Source organism: Danio rerio, chromosome 6 (assembly GCF_049306965.1).
Source record: "Danio rerio strain Tuebingen ecotype United States chromosome 6, GRCz12tu, whole genome shotgun sequence".
Classification (NCBI taxonomy): Eukaryota; Metazoa; Chordata; class Actinopteri; order Cypriniformes; family Danionidae; genus Danio; species Danio rerio.
Genome location: NC_133181.1, coordinates 4081315 through 4108909, shown reverse-complemented (window position 1 = coordinate 4108909; position 27595 = coordinate 4081315). Strand labels below are relative to the sequence as shown.

The window sequence follows — 27595 nt, the reverse complement described above, 5'->3', positions numbered from 1 at the left end:
CACAACCCCGGAGTATTCGAGTCCTGAAAACTGAGCTTTTGAAAACATTGAAGAGGCTGATTTCATTTTAAAACGCTGCTGCTCCGTGTAAGTGTGGAAAACGAAGACATCTGAATATGGAGGGATCTGATTGGGGCTTTTTTCTCAATATTAAGTAGCCTACAAACAGTTCAGTCTTAAATCCTTTCTTGTAAGTTCAGACTTAGCAAGCCTCATATTGAAAACAAGATCGAGGACACGTCGGGTAAATCTTCAAAGGGATCACAGTACTTTATAACTCCACGCCCCATTCACACGGGGCATCAGCGTCAACGCTTCCCATTCACTTTAAATGGGTGACGTCAGGCATTGCCGAACTGCATTGTGCACCGCTTCAGAGGCATTGCTCGCTGCAGAAATTGGGACTAGCTCTACTTTTTAAGTGCCGACAGAAGCGTCAGCCAATCAGATCGCTGTTTGCAAATACACCAGCTAGACAGTGGTCTATTGCTGACTGAATTTCATTGGCTGACAATGCTATGACGATCGCGTTAGCCCCAACTTCAGACACGCCTTCAGTCAAGTGTTGACGCTGAAGCCCCGTGTGAATGGGGCGTCATTCTCATCACCCTGGCTATGTTGTTGTCTTTAAAATAAAATGAAAGGAACTGCCTAATTTACATATTGATATTACCTAACACAAGGGTTTTCAAACTTTTAGGACACGCAAATGGCAAACAGAAAGAAAAACCTCAACATTTCGTGACTCTGTGGTCCTTAGACACTCTTAATCAGGGTATTATCTTAATCATATTAAAATCTGAGTATTGGTGTCCATGTAAATGTACTCAGTGAAAGTGCCAGATGATGTCAATTGTAAACTCTTGTAAATCGTCAGCTTCACGTTGCTGTGTCAGAATCCTTGTAAAATCCAGCATACTTTAGAACGCTTAGTTTAAGCAAATTTAATGAACGCGATTATGCGTGTTGATGATTCTGAAGGGAGTCGCTCACTGGCTGTGCTGTCCTGCATGCGTTGTGTGTGTGTGTGTGTGTGTGTGTGTGTGTGTGTGTGTGTGTGTGTGTGTACGCACGTTTCCTAGCAACAAGAACAAATGCCTAAACATCGCCGCCGTCACCGTCTATATACCTCAAAGTTGTTTAAATGTTTAGAGATGGTGTGACTAAAGTCCCTGTAAGAATTAGTCTTCGGTGTGACACAACGCGCACCTGTGAGTGCCTTTGATGTACCCTTTGATGCTTTTTACTTCCTTGTCGAAGCACCGGTGGCAACAAAATTAGGCACCGAAATTCATTTGCTGATTCTGTGATTCTGCATGTGAGAGACTGCTCTCACTCTCAACTCACATCATTTAAAACAAAAGGTCCACATTGTCTCCCGATAATATCAACAAACTGGACTGTCTCAGCAACTGGCTGAATGTAAAGGAGGATTAAGCAAAATTGTTTCTACTTTATAAATAATGTTCTCAACTCACAGCAATACAACTTTTCAAGGAGTACAACTGTTTGTGATAAATACTTTATTATTATTATTATTATTTTCCATATCTGCAATGCCTGTATTTTGGCATTTTTTTGCAGTCCACTTAGAATCCAACATAATTTTTTTATCTTTATTGGCAATGATTGTTTCGAAATTCACATGGCATTAACATGCCTGTGTTTTTATTTCCGTAATGAATATGGCTGTCAAGCCAGGAACTTGATGGTTTATTGTTTACATGAAGAAATCTGTGTTAAACAAAAAATTTAATAAGCAATTATGTTTTGAATTTAAATATTTTTTGTCTTGCATTTACATAAACTTTACATTTGAATAACCAAAATTACAAGTTTCAGTCTTTTAAATGCAAGTAATCACGATAAATTGCAAAAAAAGTGAGATTAATTAGTACATTTTTCCAAATCGATTGACATCACTAAATATAATAAACAAATAATAATATATATATATATATATATATATATATATAATTATTAATAAATAATTTAAACAACATTATATACTGATATCATACAATAGTTTACATTACAAACAATATATTTTAATAAATTAATAAAATATAACAAAAAATCAAAACAGAACTGATAATTTAATAGAACCTAAATCTGAACTAATTTCTAATTCATCACTTTGTACATGTAAGTGTGAAAATTCAGAATGCTTTTGTTACTTTAACTTATTTTAAAAGGTCAATCAGGGCTCAACTTATTTTTAAGTTTAAGTCCAGCTCAATATTTTTAGACAGTTTGAAGTTCAGATGACTAGAAAAGTTAACTTGATTTAACAAAAAAAAATGAAAACCAATTTTACAGAGTCGTGGTTATTTCTGCTTACGGTGTTTAAACAAACTTTTTGTACAGCGAAAATAAGAATCGACAAGAATCAGAATTAATGAAAGTCATTAAAATGTTAGAAGGCATCTTTTTAATAATCTACATAACACTGCTTTATCTCTTATTATGACAGTCTTCATACAGAGGCTGTGTTTATGCAACAACTAGTCATTTGTACGTCATTTGTACTCTTTTAAATGATGAAAACACTTTCAGACATGGCAATCGCTGTGTGTTTTAATATCATGAATCGACTTCATTAAATGATTAGTGTTTGTTTCTCACCCCTCTTCCCATGAGGCCATTGTTGTGTGGAAGGCCGATTAATCTGAACGAGGCTTCCTGTATGAAATAGGGGTTCAGGATCCGCATGTCTTGTGGAGCTCTAGGAACGACACGTGCCACAGACTTCCAGAATCCATCCATTCTCCACTGAAACACACCAAGAACAGAGACAAACCATGAGACACTTCACTGAATGAATGCATGAACCAGGGTTCTGCAAGGGTAAATTCAAGACTTTGAGACCTTTTTAATACCCTCTAAGGAAAATATAGAAAAGAAAATATAAATTAAAGGGGGTGTCATAGTGGCTCAGTGGTTAGCGCTGTCGCCTCACAGCAAGAGGGTCACTTGTTTGAGTCCTAGCAGGGTCAGTTAGCATTTCTGTGTGGAGTTTGCATGTTAACTCCGAGTTGATGTGTGTTTCCTATAGGTGCTCCGGTTTCCCCCACAGTTTGTTTTTTCATTCGTTTGTTCATTCATTCATTCATTCATTGGTTTGTTCGTTCATTCATTCATTTATTTATTGCCACATCAGCAACTTATGGTTATTTCATGGCAAAATAAATATACATAAAAATATTCAATGATAAATCAAATTCATACTACAATAAAAAGTTACTTAGACAAATATATAAAATAGAAATAAATAAAATTCACACAAAAATATATTCAAAGTTAAGTACGACGTTTCAGTTCAATTTTTGATAAACAATTTAAGATTCTTCCTGGTGGTACCTTTTTAAAAATGTCCATCAAAGTAATCTCCTTATAAAAATTTTGTCCAATGATATTCAAACTTCCACATTTCAACAAAATATGTTTCATGGTAAGAGCAGCCTGGCAGTTCCCCAACAGTCCGAACACATGCGCTATAGCAGGGTGTATACAGGAATCAGAGATCCAAACTCAATACCTGAGATATTTTTTTAAGGCTCTTTCCATACATTTTAATAGCTCATCTGCATTTAGGTTTGGTAACGTTGGCGACATTTTAACTTCACTGATTTTAAGAAATCACAAATAGAGTCTCTTTTGATGACTTCATTTCAATATAATATAATTCAGAAGGGTGGCAAACTAGAACAAAATATTTTTTTTTACTAGCCAACCCTATGAAAAGTTCATAAGAAAGAGAAATACAAAACAATAATCATTAGACCAGTTTAAAAGGCTTTAACAAATCATCTGATTTTAAATGAATTCATAAAACTTTAAACTCCCATTTATTTTCTAGCAGATTGGCTGATTTCAAATACTAGAATTTATAAATAAATAAATCAGAATGTGACTTTTTTCCCCAATATTTGCAGATTAAATTAAGGCACACTAACAGCTATACATGGCATTATCAAATATACAAAATTAAATATCTTGTAAAACAGAATTTAAGACTTTTCAATACTTTTTAGGTCTTCAGATTTCTCTAAATTTATTCATCAACTTTTAATACTTGATTCCCAATACTGGTTTGCAGCTGGAAGCACATCTGCTATGTAAAACATGCTGGAACAGTTGGCGGTTCATTCCGCTGGGGTGACCTCTGAAATAGAGACTAAGCCAAAGGAAAATTAATGAATAAATAAATTGAAGGGAAAACAACACTACAGCAATGTGTTGATAACCACATATAATATCTAGGTAAAAAGTAAAAATACAAACAGTATGTACTTATTTTTAAATTAATTTAACATAAACTAAATTAAGGTTTAAACACCTCTGAGTCAACCATCTGAGAAAGGGAAATAACTTTTACTTCCAATCAGATAAAAACAGCACCACAATAAAAAAAAAAGATGCAACAAAACAATAAAAATATGAACCATCAGATTGAATAACAGACGAATGAAGTATGTGGTAATGGGGTGGGAAAATAATAAGCTTGTGCTTCATCCCACTCCATTTTCGACCATGTTGAAATGTATTTTTTGTTAATAATATTTTATGTACACTGAAAGAAGTGTTGCATGCAGAACGGTTGTAAACAATTTATTTGTGTTGAATTTAAACAAACAAATTAAGTTTAATAATGTTCAACTTAATTTGTTTGTTTAAATTCAACACAAATAAATTATTTACAACCACTTAACGTAAACAAATAGAGTAAATTCAAGGAATCATCTCTGAATAATTATTTTTGATAAAAAATAAAAAATGAATCAAATCAAAATTAAATCAAATCAAAAAGTTTCCAAAATGATCATCTAAGTTAAAAGCAATGCTAAAATGTGAATCTTTAAAAGATTTTTTAAAAAGATACAACACTTCATGTACTAAATATTATAAGTATAATCTATATTTATTTATTTATTTGTCAATTTTTTGTTCATTTAAACCCAGATATTTTAAAGCATTTTTATTATCTAATTGATCATTTGTTTCTTTATTTTGATGAACTGGCACTTCTGGTCCTCCATAATTTAAGACCTTTTTAAATTATGGAAAAGGCAATTTAAGATTAGCCGATGAAACAAAAGCGATGAATAGACCTGCGTGACTGTGAGCAGAAGCAGCTTTTCTTTTTCCGAACACTCCCTCGACTCCTGCTCTGTGAATGAAATGACCTGAGGAAAGGCTTAAAGTGAAACGGATGCAGAACAGTCACTCGCGGCCACTGAATAACACTCTCAGCTGAGTAAATACAGCGCTCGCTTTGATACTCTGAATAAAAAAGGGTGACGCTTACATGCTGAAATTGGCAGCGTACAAGTCAAAAGCGTGTCCGAACAAGGACCTCTAGCTCTCCTCATGGGACGCCAACTTTACCTGCAGACAATATCAAGGACCAGAAAGAAACACCTGGGAAATGGCGGCGCTTTAGAAGTCGTAACTTTGGTTGACGTTTTGGAGCAACAACTCTGGTGGGATTTCATCAAGCGCCATTTTATTCCTGAAAGTCATGGCACAAGAAATAAACATGCCACATAATTACGTCCTGCCCTAAGCGTGTGTTTTCTTTCAAGGAAGGGATGGGTTTTTGCATAAAGCAAATACTACGATCGAGAGAGTCTCACTTGTAGTTTTCTGGTGTAACACAAAGCATGTGTGGTGTGACATAAGATCACATCAGCCATCAGCCATATTTATCACGTGCACAATCTTCTACCTTACAACAACACCAATTAGCTCCACCAATTTATTCAAAGCTATTGTGATTCATTCCCAAAACACCAATCAAACATTCACTGTTAAAAATGCAGGGTTCCACATCATTATTTCATGTTGTCCCTTCATAAATCGATTAAGTTAACGTAACAAATTTAAGTGGATTGAATCATTTTTTGAGTGTTTGGAGATTATATATTTTTAGATGTCACTTTCAGATATGGCCACTGTAAGCTGAGAAAATATTATATACTTTTCCTTCTATGCTAATGAAGGACTTCTGAGACATTCCAAGCATGGAATGGGTCCTCCTCATGAGGCAGAGTTCCTCACAGCTCCGATACACATCTCTGCCATTTGCTTACAGTAACCATGTGCTCTTCACCATACACAATTCATCTACTTGTGTTCTTCCTTCAGAAAACTTTGTCATGTTTGGTGTCATTTTATTTGACAGTGTTGTAGTGATGAAATCAACAGAGACATTGATTAATTGTATTTCAATCTACAATATATTTACTATTGTTGGGTCATGGCCTGAGGAGAGTATGTTAGGGCCTACTCACACTATGCCATTCGTACCGTGCCCAGGCCCGTTTCCCGGATCGTTTGAGAAGTGTGAGTGCGCTGAATCGGGCTCAAGCACGGTTCACTTGGCCGGCACTGGCCCGGTTGAAAGAGGTGTGCCTAAACGCCGATCACTTGGGCTTTGGCGCGGTACGCTTGTGTGTGAGTGCAAAACGTACCAAAGCCCGAAACTGAAAGCGAGACGTGACTTTTAAGGAACTGTTTCATATGGATTAATTAATCATTCTTACTGTTCAGTGATCGCAAACTGCCGTCGTTTATCAAAGACGCAAACTCCTCACAGCACGTCAGCTGCGCGCCTTCAGCAGACCTCCTCATTCCTGCAGCACGAGAGCTTTATGATTGACTTCCATTGAAAAATATTTGCAGATATCTCTAACTGAGTTTTGACTCGTCAAAAATCCAATTCAAGATATCTACAACTGTAATTCGACTATTAGTAAATTAATTAGAGATATCTTCAAATATATTAGTAAATATCTCTAAATATGACGAATTAAAGATATCTCCAAATGTATTATGACTAGTAAAAACTCTGTTAGAGATATCTCTAATTACAATTGTGACTAGTCAAAACTCATTTAGAGATATCTGCAAATATTTTTCAATGGAAGTCAATGAAGGAATATGACTAGTCATAATATATTTGCAGATATCTCCAATCTGATTTCGTACTAGTACAATTGTAATTGCAGATATCTCTAATTGTCATTCTGAGTAGTGGAATTATAATTATGACTAATCAAAATATAATTAGAGATATCTCTAAATATATTTATGGAGTCAGAACAAAGATTTAAATGCTAAAAAGGCTTGCCATAGAGAGCGCTTCTCACTAAACAGAGCAGCAGCGATGACATAAGCGTGTCGAGGCCCGATATGGTGTGAGCGCGGGCCGTCGGGGGAGACGGGAGGGGGGACAAGCGTGCTTTGGCCCGGTTCAAGGCAACTGTACCTAGTGTGAGTACGGCCTTAATGTACTTCTCCCCCACTTCATCTCTTTAACTTTGCTCACATGTTCAGCTGGTTTTGGGGGTTGGTTTTACACTCATGTTTGACAATGCTTTGCTCAGGGTATAATAGGGAAAGGTAACTGTTGATCTGGGAGAATGGCTTTTACTCTGCATCTCCCGCACACCAGTGCGTAGCCTCATATGCTAACAAAGGCATTTCCACTGTCTATGTTGCTCAGCAGTGCATATGTTACAGCTAATTTCTTTATTCAGTATGTTAGTTTGTTTCATTCTAATGTCTGTATATTTGATCATGCAACTTAACAAACAACTTTGCCTGCTTTAAGATTATTTCTCTTTATCAATGATGATAACAACTTTAATGGAGTCAGATTAATTACAATGGAGTCAGATAAATAATGGATTTAAACACGCCATCCTTCAACTGCTTTCTGTTTCCGATTATTGGTTCAGAATAGCAGTGTAAGCTTCAAGCCTTACAGCCACCTAGGCTGAATATATATGCTAGAAATACACTAAAGACAATAAAGGTAAAGGTATTGTATTGCTACATTAAAAAAAGAGTTTCTCTGCTTGTTCAAACTACAATACCTGACAAAAGTCTTGTCGCTTATCTAGGTTTTAGGAAAAACAAATATATCTTGACTTCTAGTTGATCATTTGGCATTAGAAGTGAATTATATGAAAGGCAAATGCCTCTAGATTACGCTTAATTTACCAAAATAAAATATGATCAAGCCTTGATTTTTATTGATTTAATAAGGACAATAAGGTCTGACTTTGCTTAGACTATAAATAGACTTAGAAAATAAAGTCCTGCTGCAGTGGAGACAGAATGAATATTGTGTCTGACTCCATCATGAGCTTGGAGGACTGCATCCATACATCATTGCAATGACTCAAATCACTGATTAATAAAGTCATCTGGAATGGCAAAGAAAGCGTTCCTGCAGGACTCCCAGAGCTCATCAAGATTTTTTAGATTCATCTTCAATGCCTCCTCCTTCATCTTATCCCAAACATGCTCAATAATGTTCATGTCTGATGACTGGTCTGGCCAATCCTGGAGCAGCTTGACCTTCTTTGCTTTCAGGAGCTTTGATGTGGAGGCTGAAGTATGAGAAGCAGCGCTATCTGTCCCTCTCCTGTGGTTTGTCATGTAATGGGCAGCACAAATGTCTTGATACCTCAGGCTGTTGAAGTTGATCATGCACTCTGCAGATCTCTCGGACACCCCATACTGAATTTACCCCCAAACCATGATTTTTCCTTCACCAAACTTGACTGATTTCGGAAAGAATTTAGAGTCCATGTGGGTTCCAGTAGGTCTTCTGCAGTATTTGTGATGATTGGGATGCAGCTCAACAGATGATTCATCAGAAAAAAAAATCAACACTTTTCCAAATGATCAACTAAAAGTTATTATTTGTTGCTTTTACAACTGGGATCAACGACAAAACTCCGAAGAAATCTATGGAAATCTAGCAAGTAGAGTACATCATTATCAAAATCGGCAGAAAGTAAAGAAAAAAAAAAAGAAATCCAACAATGCTGCTTCATATTTTGGTGGAAACAGTTATACTATGCATGACACTTTGATAAGAGGGCAAAAAATGATTAATACTTTAAAAATAGAAGCCAGTAACATAATAAATGTCCTTAAAATGTATGAACGAGCTCTGCGCTATGTCCAACAGATTGCACTATTACTTTATTTGTCTATTTTAATCTGTTTTTTTATCTGCTTTTTTCATTGTTTTTATTTTCTTATACTGGTTTCTTTTATTCCTGTTTATGCGAAGCACTTTGAATTACAATTGTGTATGACTTGTGCTGTATAAATAAACTTGCCTTGCCTTAAATTGAGTTCACAATGCTATTTTATACACATTTAAATAAAGCCATGCATTCATCTAAGCTTTCTCCAGAAATATTTTCATTAATAATCTATGTACAAATCTTAATTAAATCAATATTTAATGTCTAAAGATGTAAAAAAACAGAAGCAGCTAAAACGCTGACATATTCGGAGCGAGCACTGAAGCAGAGATGAGCTGTGAGAATGTGTTGTTCAGACTCATAGGGAGAGAGTCATAAACACACAGGTGGAAAATGTGACGTGGCTCAGGCTCGGAGAGAGATGAACACAATACCCTGCACTGCGGAGGAGATAGGGGCCATTTAAGAGCCCCATGAAAAACAAGCAGCGCAAACAAAGCCATAAAGTCAAGGAAGACCCTAAATCAATCACTCTGTGACAGGATCCACATTGCACTAGGATTTCTCTGATATTAGGCACTGTGCTGCTTGAAACAGACCTGCAGGTAAAAACAAAAAGAAGAGCCTGCTAATGATTATGAACTCTGAACTCTGGCTGAGGATAGTGGTGTCCAAATGGCTTATTGTGCTGTATTACAGACACGGTCACTCAGCATGGCCATAGCAACAAGAGGAAAACTAATCTGATCACAGTGTTTTCTGCACTGCCGCTGCTGCTGAAAGTACAGTGATGGAGGAAAATAAGACATATTTTGGCCAACAAGCAATCAAAGTGACAAATTCTGAGACTCACGTGAAAATTAAAATAGTCTTAAATTCATAGTTCCTAAAGAGAGAAGGAGGGGTCAATCATTTTTCAGCAAACTTAGTTCTGACTGTATTTTTCCTATATATACAACTTTTTTAAAACACCACAGAGTTTTACAAGATCCAAAAACACAACAAGTAAGAGATTAAAACAACGTTTATAGATCCCTCTCTCTTCCTATCCATCTCACTCTACTCATCTAACTTTTATACTATCGATCCAACAATCCATCCATCAATCCATCCCTCTCTCTCTTTCTATCCATCTCACTATCTTATTTTATCAGTCCATCTTTCTTTCAATCTATCTAACTTGATATGATTCTATCAATCCTACTCTATTCATCTAACACTGTCTTATTCTATCTATCCATCCATCCATCCATCCATCCATCCATCCATCCATCCATCTATCTATCTATCTATCTATCTATCTATCTATCTATCTATCTATCTATCTATCATCTATATCTATCTATCCATCCATCCATCCATCCATCCATCCATCCATCCATCCATCCATCCATCCATCCATCCATCCATCTATCTATCTATCTATCTTTCATCTATATCTATCTATCCATCCATCCATCCATCCATCCATCCATCCATCCATCCATCCATCCATCCATCTATCTATCTATCTATCTATCTATCTATCTATCTATCTATCTATCTATCTATCTATCTATCTATCTATCTATCTATCTATCTATCTATCTATCTTTCATCTATATCTATCTATCTATCTATCCATCCATCCATCCATCCATCCATCTATCTATCTATCTATCCATCCATCCTTAGATTGTTTAATCTATCCATCCATCTATCCATCCATCCATCTCAATTCCTATCCATCTAACTCTGTTTGACTCTATATATCCTTCTCTCTTTCTATCCATTTAACTATATCTTATTCTTTCCATCCCTTTCTTTTTATCCATCTCACCATCTTATTTTATCAATTCCTCTCTTTTTATAACCATCTGACTTGATCTGATTCTATCCAAATCATTTTATTAATCTAAAGCTGTCTTATTATATGAATCTATCAATCCATCCATCCATCCATCATTCTTTCTTTTCATCCATCCATCCATCCATCCATCCATCCATCATTGCATTGTTTCATCTATCTGTCTGTCTGTCTGTCTGTCCGTCCGTCTCTTTCTATTCATCTAACTATCTATCTTATTCTATCCATCTCACTCCATCTAAATCTATCCATCATGCACTCTATCCATCTTACACCATCTAGCTCTATATTATTTTACACGACTCTCTCTTTTTATCTATCTAATAAATAAACCAACACACTTCTGCAGTAATACCAGTAAATGGTAAAAGACGCTTACTATGATCATTATTCATATTATAAATATTGTTAAATCTTATTGGTTTCTCTGACTTGTAACACTTTATAAGCTAAATTGGTGAGACACATCTCTAAAGCTGATTTTTTTATGTATTCTGGAAATAATCAGGTGTATTTGTAATGAGATGTTTTTAATTCCTTCGGTTCTTGATATTTTCCCAAACCAAATACTCCAAATTAATCTATTCAGTGATTACAAGAATAAAAATATTGGCTCTTTTAGTTGTTAAAGATCAGTCTGTCTAGACTGATATATGGCCTGATTGCAACAATATCCAATTACTTAACTATCTAGCCAAGTTATAAATTAATCACATGATTATTAATCTTAACCAATAACCAATCACAGTTTAATAACTAACTATCCAACCAAATGAATAAATATAGGGACAAAAAACCCTATTAAACAATACATTTGGTAACACTTTAGTTTAAGTCACAATTCATGCTATTAACTACTGGCGATATTATATTATTATTAATATTGTTATTAATTTTAATATTATATTGTTAATAATGTTAATACTAATATTATAATGTTAATAATGTTAATATTATTACGACATTCACAGTTTTTCAGTAGTTATAAAGTATGATTTTATTATACATCCCTAATACTACCCAAAACCTTACTAACTATTGATAAGCAGCTAATTAGCAGTTTATTGGGCTAATACTATTAGTTAATAGTTTGTTAATAGCATTAATTGTGACTTACATCTTTAATAACATCTTAAACTGTCATTGCCTGTAATTGTTTTGTTATTTTCCATTATTATAATTTTCTGTTGGTTAAATCAAACAAGCGTTGATATGAAGAGCTTGTGTTATAGATTCTTCTTGAAATGTTTATATGGTTTACATATAAAAAATATTTCAAATAAACCTTATGCTGTAAAGGTAAAGCTCGCAATTTACTCTAAAACCAAATAAACTTCAATCTTCAAACAGATTATTATATGATTATGCTTTGCAGAATGACTAAATGTAAATATCAAACAATTAAGTAAATCAGTTGAATCAAGCAACCAATCACTCACTGAACTCTGAATCACAAGTGGGTTTATAGTCATATTTTCCCTGACGGGAATTCCCCAAACCGTTTATCCTCCAAACTTCCCTTTCTTGGGTTAAAAGAGTTCCTGAGACATTTCTGAGTGCTGATGTTACTTCAGAAAACATCACAGCTCCAACACCACAATGGCTGCTCTCAGCGGCTCGGACTCTCTGGAGGTGTGAGGCGCAGACTTTATCAGCCAATCCATCAGTTTCCAGAGGCTGACACACACTGCGGCATTCATGAAGCCCTGCGCTTTTCTACAGCCGTCTGTGGAGCGCTAAAGATCGATGACCCTGACCCTCAACCTTCAGTCTACTCATGTCTGAATCACCAGACTCTGAGGACACTTGACACTCATGGACACTATTGTTTTGTGATGCGTAAGCCAAACATGTTATACAAAGCATCCAATGATTCATAGGCATAAGCTCTGTTTCAGTTAGTAGTGAAGCTGCCTACCTAGACAGCATGTTTAGAGTGATGGATAATAGTGCTGATGGAAAAAAGATGTACTTAGGACCTGCATCAGAAAAGAAGGATCCACTAATTAGTGTTTAGATTAAGAATGAATAATCTTTAGTTTTATATGGAACTCCTGGAATCAAAACAAATCTATTTGTCTAACAAATGAATATGAAATAATAAATAAATCTTATTAAAATTACATGTTATATTTTCACATTTAAATCCACTGAAATGTCTGCAAGGTCCCTGTATTTCATTTATTTCCTTTGAGTCACATCGAATCTCACATTTGGATTAATTTATTGTTCCCAAATTATCTAAAAAATTAAACACAAACTCAAATCTTTTCCTCTACAATGGTCTCAAATATTTATGTATTCTTGAAGGTTGTTGAAAAATATCCAACCTTAAAAGTTCTTACATTTCAGCCACAAAATGTCAAACTCTATCTTAATGTTTTCAACAAGTATTCATAAAATGTTTTTGCAACAGTTGAATATTGCTTCTCTTCTCAAGTCAAATTATATCTTAATATTTCTATAATGTATTCTTGAACATTCTCGAATATTTTTTCTTCTAAAACATCCTAAACTTTATTGAATGTTCTTAATCAATTAGACTTTCTTGATTGATCTCAATCATCTCAGACTTTCTTGATTGATCTCAATCTACTTAGACTTTCTTGAATGATCTCAGTCATCTCAGACTTTCTTGAATGATCTCAATCTTCTAAGACTTTCTTGAATGTTCTCAATCATCTCAGACTTTCTTGAATGTTCTCAATCATCTTAGACTTTCTTAAATGTTCTCAATCCTCTCAGACTTTCTTGAATGATCTCAATCATCTCAGACTTTCTTGATTGATCTCAATCGTTTCAGACTTTCTTGATTGATCTCAATCGTTTTAGACTTTCTTGAATGATCTCAATCATCTCAGACTTTCTTGAATGATCTCAATCATCTCAGACTTTCTTGATTGATCTCAATCGTTTCAGACTTTCTTGATTGATCTCAATCGTTTTAGACTTTCTTGAATGATCTCAATCTTCTCAGACTTTCTTGAATGATCTCAATCATCTCAGACTTTCTTGATTGATCTCAATCGTTTCAGACTTTCTTGAATGATCTCAATCATCTCAGACTTTCTTGATTGATCTCAATCGTTTCAGACTTTCTTGAATGATCTCAATCTTCTAAGACTTTCTTGAATGTTCTCAATCATCTCAGACTTTCTTGAATGTTCTCAATCATCTTAGACTTTCTTGAATGTTCTCAATCCTCTCAGACTTTCTTGATTGATCTCAATCGTTTCAGACTTTCTTGAATGATCTCAATCATCTCAGACTTTCTTGATTGATCTCAGTCATATCAGGCCTTCTTAAATGTTCTTAATCATCTCAGACTTTCTTGCATGTCCTCGGTTATCTCTAACCCACTTGCATGTCCTCAATCATCTCATACATTCTTGAATGTCCTTAATCATCTCATACATTCTTGAATGTCCTCAATCATCTCATACATTCTTGAATGTCCTCAATCATCTCATACATTCTTGAATGTCCTCAATCATCTCATACATTCTTGAATGTCCTCAATCATCTCAGACCTTCTTGACCATTGTCAATAATTTCAGACCTTCTTGAATGTTGTCAGTCATCTCAGACTTTCTTGCATGCCATCGTTTATTTCTAACCCAATTGAATGTTCTCGATCATCTCAGACATTCTGGAATGTTCTCAATCATTTCAGACTTTCTTGCATGCCCTCAGTTACCTCCGACACACTAGAACGTTCTCAATAATCTCAACCTTGGTTCAATACTCTCTTTTAATCCTCTCTCTCTTCTCCTCTCTAGCTTCTCTGTGACTCATTGGACCAGCAGTGGAAACAACAGCAGCTAGTTTATTGACCCCTTGTCCACCTGCTCATGTTTACCTTTCTGAATGGCCGTGTTTGAAGCTGAATTTCAAAGAGGAGACAAAAGCAAAGGGACAGATCTGCTCCGTCCACAGCCAGGACAGCTGACACCCCCAAAGACCTCCATCGGCTGGCCTAACATCGCACATATGGTGGCATTAGTCTAAAAACATACCACGCTAAGGCCACTGATGATTTAGCTGTTTTGACGCATCATTTACGACAAGATATCTTGGCCGTTCTTTTGCTTTCAGAAGACACAGCTGCCATTTAATTCCAAATCAGCAGAGGTTCGAGTAATGAGAGTGTTTCTGAGTCAAAGAATCACAAGCTAAGACTCCAGCCAATAAACACACGCACATGAAAAAAACAACAACATCTACTTCATCCCCGACCTCTCAATTATCCTCATTAGTATTCCTGTCTGAATGTTTTGAACGGGAGAATATTTACAAGATGGTCTTGCACACTTCAAAACCTTCGCTGAATGAACACGTTACGGGCAATTTCATGTGTAAACGCGAGCTGTGATTGTAGCATGCAGTAGGACGTGAATGAATCTTTCACATGGACGGGTCAGTGACGGATAATGCTCTCAAAGTGGAAGAGACATTTCAACAGAAAACAATTATCTGAAGAATTTATTTCCCTAGTCTCAGCTGTGAAGTTTTCGGTCTAAGTCTGTTTATCATTACGCAAAATTACTGATAAATTGGACTTAAATTGGTTCATTTATTGTTCAGTTTGTTCAGTAAATCACTGTTTTGGCAGTAAATGGTAAGGGATCTACTTTAAACGCACGCTATGGCATGAAGCAATTCATCTTCTGTCTCAAGAGTAGCTGCACGCTTAAGAAAATGAAATGTAAAACCTTTTAATGCAAATTTAAGAGCAATTTAGCAGACTAAACTACAGTCCAAAATCTAGAAGAAATAATCAATGCATGTTTACCACTATATACCCAAAACGGTACAATGGAAAGCGAAAATATTTCATCTATTATAAAAGTTTGAGGTGAATAAATAATTTAAGAAATGTGTATACTTCTATTTAGTAGGGATACATTAAATGGAATATTTAAAACAAGAGTAATCACATTATTGTTATGATATTTAAATATAAAAATTTATTTAGAAAAAAAATGCATTCATCAAAAAAAATGTATAGCAGCAGATACTCGTCCACCTGATATACACTGGCAACTGGCACATACTGGCAACCATCTGTATACACTGGCACATAAGTTGGTAGATTGCATGGGATATTGATAAATTCTTCCTGATAAACATTTGGGTGTATTTCCCTTTTTTAACTCTGAGACAGGTGCATCATAGTAGATGCATCGTTGTTATTATATCCAGATATCCAACGTCTCCAAGTGAGTTTTAATTCGAATTCCAAAAGGTCTGATGTTCCTGGGTCTTTACATTTATTTTATAGTAATTCGACAAATTAGATTTTTTTAAAGTAACACGATAGTTACTTTGCCTGGTATTTACAGTAGTTACTTTTATAATTATGTAACTATTTGTAAAAGTAATTATAACTAATTACTCTTTTAAAGGAACGTGCCAAACACTGACGAGTGCACTTAACATCCTCGAAAAGTTCTCTACAAAATCTTAAAAAAGGACGTCAGAAAAACGGATTAATCTCTTAATGTATTGTTGTGCAACCACCTAACTAAAACACTAAAATATCTGTTAAATATAACCACCTACACATGCAAGACTTAAGACATTTAATCTATTTTCATTTCCAGACTCAAGTTCCAGGCTCGAGAGATTCTTTTCTCCCTCTTGTCCTCTCTGAATGTACACTTCTTTCTTAGTCCTAATGGATTTTGGAATGGCGCTGGGAATACTAATGGATACAGTAGGCTGAAGGCACGTTATCTGTGTTTTTAGAAAGAGAAAGAGTAAGTCAAGCTGCAGCCCATGGGAAAAGGCGCTGTATAGAGACTTTCTAAAGACACGGCAACCAATCTCAGCCATTAACCTTATCAGGATACAGTCAGACTCAATTGATCTCCCACAAACCTCTCAGAACCTGCGTGTGGCCTTTGTGTTATTCTTTAGCATGAATCCACAGACAGACAGACAGACAGACAGACAGACAGACAGACACAGACACACACACACACACACACACACACACACACACACACACACACACACACACACACACACACACACACACACACACACACACACACACACACACACACACACACACACACTAAAAAATACCTATAAATGGACAGTTTTCCGTATTTTGTGATTCATGTTTTCCCCCCACTTAATTATGCTTTTGAATTGCATTATGGAACAATGATACGAAAGTTTCGGAAAAGTGACTTTTATAGACATTTTTATTGGCTTAAAGTGATATATTGTCTGGGTTGTTGTAGTAATTTATGGTACAAAACCTTGTAATAAGTCGCTAGTACATTTTGTGTTATTTTACAGACTTATTTTATTATATATTATTTTTTAAACAGCATCTTGTCTCAAATATGACTACAATGTCAATAAGTGTCACTTTGTTAAACCGTAGAGTTGAATTTTCAACATTAAAAGTCGACTGAGAAGAGAAGAGATCAAGAGATCATCCGTAAATAAACAAAAAACACTTGTGAATCACAAAACAGAACCTGTTAATTAACAGATATTTTTTAAGTGCACACAAATTATATTTTTATTACTAGATAGATAGATAGATATAGCTAGATGGATAGAAAGAGAGAAGGTTGTATTAGATGGATATCTTGGATGGATAGGAATTGGGATGGATGGATGGATAGATGGATAGATGGATAGATAGATAGATAGATAGATAGATAGATAGATAGATAGATAGATAGATAGATAGATAGATAGATATTACACACACACACAAACACAATCAACAGCTGGGTAGAGGATGCATTAATGCAAGCTGTTTTCCATTTCATTTCATGATAATATAGACTGTGTGTACAAACTATGTGTTTTTGAGCAAATCACTCACTATATAACCATTTGCAGTGCTGCAGATCACAAAAAAACACAACTTGACAGACAAAGCCAACAGGTACATGCTGCTAACATCAGCATATAATAATATATAATAATATCAAACGAGAACCTGCAGTTTTTGCACCTGAGCGTGAACTTGCATCACTGTAGTTCCTATTGTGCAGGATTAGACACTGCCCTCAAGTAGGAGCTGATTTAAAATGGTGGAAGAACTAAAAACCTTTACTAAACTGCAATAAAAAAAACAAACAAAAAAAAAAACACTGTAAAAGGATAAGTCGGTACAGTTTTGGGAGCTGAAAAAAAGTTCTTATGGTGCAAAAGTCCCTAATAATAATAATAATAGTAATAATAATAATAGAAATAATAATAATAATAGTAATAATAATAATAATAGTAATGTTTTAATAAATGTTTTTTTCTTTCTAATGACTCTGAACAAAGTCTCTTATGTTTGCCAAAACTGCATATTTGATTAAATACAGTGAAAGAAGCAAATAAGCATTACAAACTCTATTCAATACTGACTTTTAAAACACTGCTGTGACCGAGGGGTTTAAACAATGTCTCTGAGATCAGTTAACTAAAGTTTGGCACTGCAAATAATGCTTTTTTTTTTTTTTTTAAGTGTTTTTATACTGTTTCTAGTCCAAATATCAAAAGTAAAAATATTGTTTTGTTTTCAGAAATGAGTCAAAATGTCTTTAGACTGCAGTTAATAATATGTGTATATTACAACTGAATGAATGCACAAATGCAGTACTAATACAAGGAATATTTATGATAATATGTGTTTTTTTTACAGTACAATCAGATTTTTAGCCAAGAAATGTACTGAATGCCCCAAATACTGTTTTTTTATAATACATTTTTAGGGGCTTTCACCTTTATTGATAGGACAGCGGTGATTTACAGACAGAAAAGTGTGGGGAGCAGATATAGGGGAAGGATCAGCAAAGAACATTGAACTGGGAATCGAACTCAGGTCACCGCGAGCACCTCATCCTATGTGTCGATGTATTAACCACTAGGCTATTGGCGCTAGCAAATGCCCCAAATATTTCTAAAACTTTAATATACATACATAATTTTGTGAAAGTGAAAATAACAGGGCCAGCAATATTAAATGAAGCCTGAATTTTTCAAAACTAAGCGAGTTTTTCCTCAAGACAAGCAAAAAATCTGCTAGTTGTTTAATTAAATAGTTGTTTAATTAAAATAAATTTGTTTTCTGTTTGAATTAAGTTTATTTTATTTATAGCATATTTAAAATGTATTTATAGCATATTTGACTTAATATTTCGGAAACCAAACATTTTTTTTCTTTTTTTTATTCTTAATTTAAGAATTTTTTGATATTTGGACTACAAAAGAAAAACTCGAAATAGGACAATCTTTATATTTTTCATAGAAAAGAGGAATGATGTGAGAGCCATCTTCATTAGCATTCAGGAGATAAAGCAAGAAAACAGCTGCTTGACTAAATCTAAACCAAGTAGATAAGCTGGCCATTCTCCAGCACAGACCACACAATTAAACACATCGCTGAGCTTGTGTGGGTGACCTGAGGACATGCAACCCCAGCCTCACACATAGTCACAAAAAACGCAAAAACCACAACCAGCCCATAATGCAGTTAGCATTAGTAGCAGTGATGAATTTCTAAACCACATGTCATAAAATGAGCATCAGGCGTGGTCTGTTTCAGACTCACTGAGAGACTGTATTCAGGACCGCAGGTCTCGAATGCATCAGTCTGAATCTGATTAACAGTGAGGGGACCCCCGGGGGTCTGTGAAAATGTTTGGAGAAAAACAAACAACAAAACAAATAAACTAAAGTCATAAACTTGATAAAAATGTTTCAATAAATAAACAAATCAATAATATAAACAGCTGTACCCTCCACACACATATTATAACATAAATAAATAAATAAATAAATAAATAAATAAATAAATAATATATGAATAATAATACTAATAAAAGATTATGCTGAATTAGTTTAAAATAAATATAACTTAGCCAACATTACAATATCATGCATATATTTATATATATATATATATATATATATATATATATATATATATATATATATATATATATATATATATATATATATATATATATATATATTAAATTACATTAGACTGCAATGAATACAGTGCTCAGCATAATATAGTAGAGCCCATTTTGAAAATGAATATTTTTCTCCATTTCTCACCGAATATAGACAATGTATTTTAGTGCATTTAAACAAAACAGATTTATTTAACAGATATATTTGTTAATATAATATTTTAGTCACCAAACATATTTAGAAATTGTGAGATAATACAATTAAATTCCAGTAAAATATTGCAAAATTAAATTACAACCTACAAAATTTGAACTCAATTTTTTATCTTTTTGTTTCTCTTAAATTTTCCTTTAAAAATTTGTATTTAATATTTTTCTATAACATATACATTTGGCTGTTCTAGTTTTTGGACCGTTATCATTAGTTATTTTGTTAGATGAGCTCCAGATTTGGCTTCAGTACCGACTAATCTAATATATAATATTGTATAGCTTCCTATTAATAATATAAATTTAAACGATAGACTTGTAAGGGGTGTACCACAAATATATGCTGAGCACTGTAATATGTGTATAGAAAATGACTTAATGTATGAATAAATGAATACAGTACTAGTATGAGCACTTTTAATAATAATAGTGTTTTTTTCACAGTATAATCGGGCTGTTTATTCAAGAAACTACATAGATGTCTTTTTTATTTTAAAAATAATTCAAACTAAATTATGAACAAAGAAATTTACAAAATATTTACCCAAATACTTCTAAAAGTTTAATATACATACAGTTGAAGTCAGAATTATTAAACTCCCTGAGTTATAAGCCCCTCTGCAATTTTCCCCCCCAATTTCTGTTTAACAGAGAGAAGGTTTTTTTAACGCATTTCTACACATAATAGTTTTAATAACTCATTTCTAATAACTGATTCCTTTTATCTTTGCCATGATGACAGTACATAATATTTGACTAGATATTTTTGAAGATACTAGCATTCAGCTTAAAGTGACATTTAAAGGCTACACTAGGTTAATTAGGTTCACTGATGATAATAATGAGGGTTTGTTCTGTAGACTATTGATAAAAATATAGGCTATAGCTTAAAGGGGCTAATATTTTGACCTTAAAATGTTTTTTAAAAATTTAAAACCGCTTTTATTTTAGCCGTAATAAAAAAAAAGACTTTCTGCAGGAGAAAAAATATTATCAGACATGCTGTGAAAATGTCTTTGCTCTGTTAAACATCAAATGGGAAATATTTACAAAAAGAAAAAAATATCAAGGTGGGTTTAATAATTCTGATTTGAACTGTATATATTTTTTGTGAAAGTTAAAAAATAAAATAAAATAAAAACAGGGTAAGCAAAATAAAAAAAAACACACATGTTTAATATTAGTGATCAGAACACAAACTATGCTGCCCCCTACCGGAACATGTGTACATACTTCAATCATTTTGGTTTCTTAAACTTTTAAATAATCACTTTGCACTATTCTAAATGGGAGAATCGAGAATACTTGCTGCCAAATTAGCCACAATAATTATTACATAAATTAGTAACACTTTACTTGAACGTTTCATTTATAATGCTTAGAGCATTTTGAGAGATGTAAACAATAACAATGGACCTGACGCTTTTCCAGTTTTACTTTTAAAACTTCGACACCTTCTGAGAGTCCAAAAAGTTCCACATATTGATAAATAATGCTACAATATCTGTTATAACATCAAGTTATGATTGAATTGCCTCTTGTTACAGACATAAAATTATTTGACAACACGCAGGAGATGTTCATGGGCCAATGACATGACCACATTGAAATGCTCTATAAAAAGAGTGTGCATTTATGAGTACACTCGTTTTTAAAAATGAATATTTTTATTCTTCTATTATTTCTCAGTGCATTTAAACAATAAAAAAGTTTTATTCAACTATATTATATTGATTAAAATAAATGTTTTTGTTCACATAACATCTTGAGGAATAGAAAAATTTCAAAAATTTCAATTTAAAAGAGTTGCTGCAAAAAAAAAAAGCTTTTCTCCTGATTTCCTCTTTTTATTTAAATTAAAGATGTATTATTTTAAAGATTAATTATTTGTCCTCTACAAATTAATTATGTACACATTTTTTGAACTCTGATCTTAAGTTTTTTTTTATTAGATTAGGTTCAGTTTGGCTTTGCAACTGACTAATTTAATATAAATGCACAAATATAAGATTGTAAAGTATCCTATAGATAGGCCCACACAGAATCTGCGAGGGCAGAATTACCCAGATTTTTAGCCCATCACTGAGTCCAGCGTTTCCTCTAGGATTTTTTCCAGCTGTGGCAGCACGCCTTATTTTACACAGATCTACTAACTACCAGTGGCGTTATTTCAATGGCAAATGTCGTGAGCGCAGTATTAGAAGTCGAGATCGCATTAATTTATAGCCTACAGCATGCAAATGTCTTTGCCTGCACGTGCACAAAACTTCTTGCACGCCTCCTCAAATATAAGCCGCTTCAAGAGCGTGCAGATCTTCTTGTGTGCTCTCAAATAAACGCTGCTGAAGTGCGATTTAGTGCGTTTATGTAACGAGTATGTCTCCAGCATTTATTACATTTGCTAGGAACATTTATGAATGTCTTTAATAGACCTATAGAGCGGTATTAATGCGTCCTGAATTTAAGTGAAAGGGCTATATGTCGCGTTTGCTGGCCTCACGCATCACGCACCTGTCAGCCAGTCAGTTAGTCAGCGCGTCACCTTAAAGGGTTAAACAAACGACGCACAGCGGGATGAATTTTGGCGAGGAAGAATGGATGTAGCGGAAGCCATGGAGTTTATTTACTTGTGTAAATGTGTGCAAATTTATATTTATTCAGCTTTTAAATTAATTTCAGTAATATTATTGACTAATATAATATTCATGATTTATGTACAATACAGTGTGTAAAGTAATATTTTCTGCCTTTTATAAGAGATATTATATGAGAGACTTGCTTTGTTTATGAAATAAAGGGGATCTAACTGGATTTGCATTGTAAAAATTAAATAAAACATAAAAATGTATTACTTTTTTCATATATTAGCGTTTTAGTTAAGATACTGCTAAAATATTTCCACATGAATCCGCAGATTTTTAACACAATTCCACGCAGAAATAGCAAAAAATGTCCGCAGATTTTGTCTGGCGCTACCTATAGATAATATGTGAGGGGTGTACTCATATACGCTGAGCACACTGAACAGATTCCTACAGGTCTTACCAGCCTGTCTTTGTACACCATGTGCCGCAGCCATTTGAAGTCATTGGATTTGAAGGCGGATAAAACGAACAGCGAGCTCTTCTCGTAGCGTTCAGCTCTCTGTATGGCTCCTTCAGGGTAGGTGATGCGCATGGTGGTCTTTGAGCCCACGTCCTTCTCAAAACCTGCAACTGGAGCTTCATTCAGTCTAAAACCACAAGACAAATATCAACATGTCAACAGTTTTTTGACTCTCTTATGTCCCTATGAATTATAGGTAAGACATATCAGTGAATCATTCATCATATCTAATAATGCGTTTCAGAAACAAAAATTGATTTCAGATTATCAAGCAATAATACTACTTACTACTACTACTTTAACATAAAGATACTACTACTACTTTAACGTATGAAAATACTACTACTATTTTAAAGATACTACTACTATTTTGAAGATACTACTACTATTACTGTTAAAAAAATAAAAACTGCTTTTATTCTAGCCAAAATAAAACAAATAAGACTTTCTCCAGAAGAAAAAATATGATCAGACATACTGAGAAAATGTCCTTGCTCTATTAAAAATCATTTGGGAAATATTAAAAAAAGAAAAAAAAAATCAAAAGGGGGCTAATAACTTTGACTTCAACTGTGTATATAAATATAAATAAACATTTATCAAATATTTATTGATATATACACATAACAAACATAAACAGTACATGTCACATATCATGTCAAAAACACTTTCTTTGGGATGCAATTACAAACAATTTTAGCACTAAATTATATATACATATGAGGCCAGCAAACGCGACATATTTCACTTTCACTTTAATTCAGGACGCATTAATACCGCTCTATAGGTCTATTGAAGACATTCATAAATATAAATAGCAAATAGAATAAATGCTGGAGACATACTCGTTACATAAACGCACTAAATCGCACTTCAGCAGTGTTTATTTGAGAGTGCACAAGAAGATCTGCACGCTATTGAAGTGGCTTATATTTGAGGAGGCGTGCAAGAAGTTTTGTGCACGTGCAGGCAAAGAGATTCGCATGCTGTAGGCTATAAATAAATACGATCTCGACTTCTAGTACTGTGCTCACGACATTTGTCATTGAAATAACGGGCTAATAACTTTGACTTCAACTATGTATATACATATAAATAAACATTTATCAAATATATGCATGCATGCATTTATTTATATATACACATAACAAACATAAACAGTACACACAAATGTTATGTCAAAAACATACTTTCTTTGGGATGCAATTACAAACAATTTTAGCACTAACTATTCATTATTTTTATATAATATATTGATAAATAATAATAGTAACTTACCGCACAACAACATCATATTGATCGATTTTGGTGCCCAAAGACTTATTGAACAGAATGCCCCCATTGCCGATAATAATACACTTCTTACAAGGAATACTAAAGGAGAAAAACACAGAACATAGTTAGAGACTCATCAGCTGAACACCACAAGCTGAAAGAATAAAACCAAGATATTTGAACACATTAGATATGGTTGTACATAAGATATTTTTGGTGGATAGTCAAAATGTTTTGGTGTGTTATTGATGTCAACTACCTGTCTAGTTCTGGACCCAGGGAGTAACTTCTTGTTGCTGCTAAAATGTTATCAATAATCCTTTCTGTGGACAGATAAATGGATTATTTAGAGAGATAAGTGCTTTTCAGAAAACATCAATGCAGGGTTTGAAAGACACAGCAAAAATAAATCAGTTTTGCATATATGGGTAGTTTCTGTTTACCTGCTGTGACGGAATATTGATTACAGTTTGTGTTATCAGAACTGTTAAATGACATATGACGACAGAATTATTTATGGCAGCGTGAAACTGCAGTCTTACGCAACAAAAGTGTGTAAATAAATCGCCCATGACACTGTTACGACAGGCTACAAACACAAACTATTATGCATGCTATCTCATTTAAGATAAAAACAGCAATAAATAAATGGATAAAAATAGGTGTGAGATGATGAGTAATGAGAGTTAAAGCAAATCAACTGAAGTGATAGTGATGTTTTGTATTTCTACTGTATTTCTACTTACTATTCAACAAAGAATAATCTACAAAGTAAAATCAGTAGTATCAGCTGTATTCAACATTGAAAACAATAATAAAATAAGGTTAAAAAGCATATCGGCATGTCAGATTGACTTTAAAAGGATGACACGACACTGAAAATTCCGGTTTGCCTCACGGGAATAAATAATATTTTATAGTATATTCACAGATGATACATATTTTAATTTGCAATTTATTTTACTCTCTTTTAATTGATGCTGCTCAAAAAAAAAAAGTAAATAAATGCTTATATAAATAAAGAATCTCAAAATTCCGTTAACAGTGTTTTGCATTAAATATTTCAAATAGGATTACAAATTTAGAGCACTTAATTACAAAAGCTGATAATAGCGCAATAGCGTGAGATGACAGTTCCTCACTTCCAAGAAGAATGTGGTTTTCTCCAGGGCAAGAACCAGCATTAAAAACACAGGAATGAAGAAAAGCCCTTAGTTTAGAAAGCTCTTTACTGTGTGCACAAGCCACCATACTATTTTTAGCACGACCAAAAGGCTTTCAACTGGGAGACAAGCTATTTATGCTAAAGACAATAGAACAAGAATTCAAGTCCACAACAACATACTGATCGGTGTCACTATTGGACCGAATAAAAATAATAATAATAAAATAAAAATATAAATTAAAATAAAAATTAATAATGATAATAATGTATTAAAAAATAGGGATAATAAAAAAAATTCTATAAAAAAGACAATAATAACAAAAATAGTATTTTAAATTAATAAATTAAAATTAAATAAATAAAAAAACAAACATAATAAAATTAATAAAAATAAATAAAAATGAATTTATATATTTAAATTTAAAAAATTAATATAAAACATTATAATAATAATAAATTAATACTTTAAATCAATAAATTAAAATAAGATAAAAACAATAATAAAATAAAGATTTTTTATACATTTTACATCAATAACTTAAAATAATAAAAAATAAAATAAATTACAAAAAAATTTAAATCAATAAATTTAATTAAAAAATACAAAAATAAAAGTAAAAAGGATAACAATTTAAATAATTAAAAAAATTATTAATATAAAATAAATAAAAATACAACATAATAATAAAATGAACAAAAAATATGAACAAATTTTTTATCAATAAAAAAATAAAAATACAAAAAATATAAAAATAAAATGTATAAAAAATTTTTATTTTTTAATGAATAAATAAAAAAAATAAATAAATATATATATTTTATATATATATATATATATATATATATATATATATATATATATATATATATATATATATATATATATATATATATTTTTTTTTTTTATCAATTTACATTCTTTCAATTAAACTACAATTTGCTTTTCTTAAATTTTTTTGCAGTCCAAAAAAGTGACACAGATCCGTGTAGGGGCTGGTCGATTAATCAAAAAGTAATCGAAAACGACATTCAGAACCTATAATCCATCAAACTTTTGCCAAGCGCACACGGTTTGGCGCAGCTTTCACATACCCGCACCTCTTAAAAAATTTAACTACACATGGCAACGACGCATAACGCAAGCTTTGTGATTAGTCGGTTTGGTAAAGGTAACGAGGGTGGGTGGTGCAGAGAGGCGTGTATTAGACAATGTGTGTTTTAATTTCAGTTGTTCAGTGTTGATGTTCAATAAATAATCCTAGATAGTAGATAGTGAGCGTTTCCTTCAATTATTTTAAAATCAAGTAATAAACCCCACATTCAAAAATCTCTCACTTGTTATATGTGAGCATATTTACTGTACAAAACTTGTCAGTGAACTATGAGGGCAACAAAATAGAATAAATAAATAAAATAATTGTTCATTAACAGCAATCGAGTTAAAACATTTAACTAATCAACATTTTGATTTTAGGCCAACTCGCCCAGCCCCAGTGTACAGATCTGTGTGTTCTAATACACAGGTCTGGGAGTCAGTTTAAAAGTATTAGAAGTATTTTAAGAGTGTCTTCAGCTCAACATCACATTAGACGGCAGTAATTCTTTCACGGAGGCACATCATTTAAGTGCAAGTGTTTCTACTGAAAGACACGGCTTGGGAAATGTCGTATGTAGAGATGCCGACAGCTCTCTTCCTAAAGTCCCACACCTTCTGCCAAAGCAGCTAAACAGAGACGGAGGAAAACTCATCCCTTAGCATGCACTCATTTGTGATTTAATCGGACTGGAACGTAATTACACCCAAAACCTCAAGGGCAGACATGAATGAATGCGAATGGAAAGGTTTGGATGTACAGAGGACGTGACTGAATAGCTTCCACCTCACCTGCTGACATTATTTACAAGCAATCTTCCTATTTATTTGCATTTCTTCCTCGTTTTTAAATTATGTAAATATTCATCTATGGAAAACGTTCTCTGTTGAGATGCATGATTTAAATGTGATAAAGTCAAATTCACTTTAGTTAAAGTGTTAATTCTTACTATT

General features: G+C 33.3%; 1 protein-coding gene across 24 annotated transcripts in view; it reads right to left on the bottom strand.

The window, feature by feature from the left end:
* Positions 1 to 27595, bottom strand: part of st3gal3a (ST3 beta-galactoside alpha-2,3-sialyltransferase 3a) — a 71167-nt gene that overhangs the window by 7202 nt on the left and 36370 nt on the right. For 15 of the 24 annotated variants that reach the window (XR_012407231.1, XR_012407227.1, XR_012407232.1 and 12 more), the window contains 4 exons: positions 24643 to 24706; positions 24387 to 24482; positions 23049 to 23235; positions 2626 to 2772 (listed from right to left, as the gene is read on the bottom strand). Coding sequence is in view for 19 of the 24 variants with exons in the window: in NM_200355.2 (NP_956649.2) it covers positions 2626 to 2772; positions 23049 to 23235; positions 24387 to 24482; positions 24643 to 24706 (494 nt within the window). In the remaining 5 variants the exon portion in view is untranslated. Of the gene's footprint in view, positions 1 to 2625; positions 2773 to 19426; positions 19505 to 23048; positions 23236 to 24386; positions 24483 to 24642; positions 24707 to 27595 lie in introns of all 24 variants that reach the window. The other 9 variants (XM_021476804.3, XM_021476806.3, XM_073952713.1 and 6 more) reach the window with 1 other exon arrangement.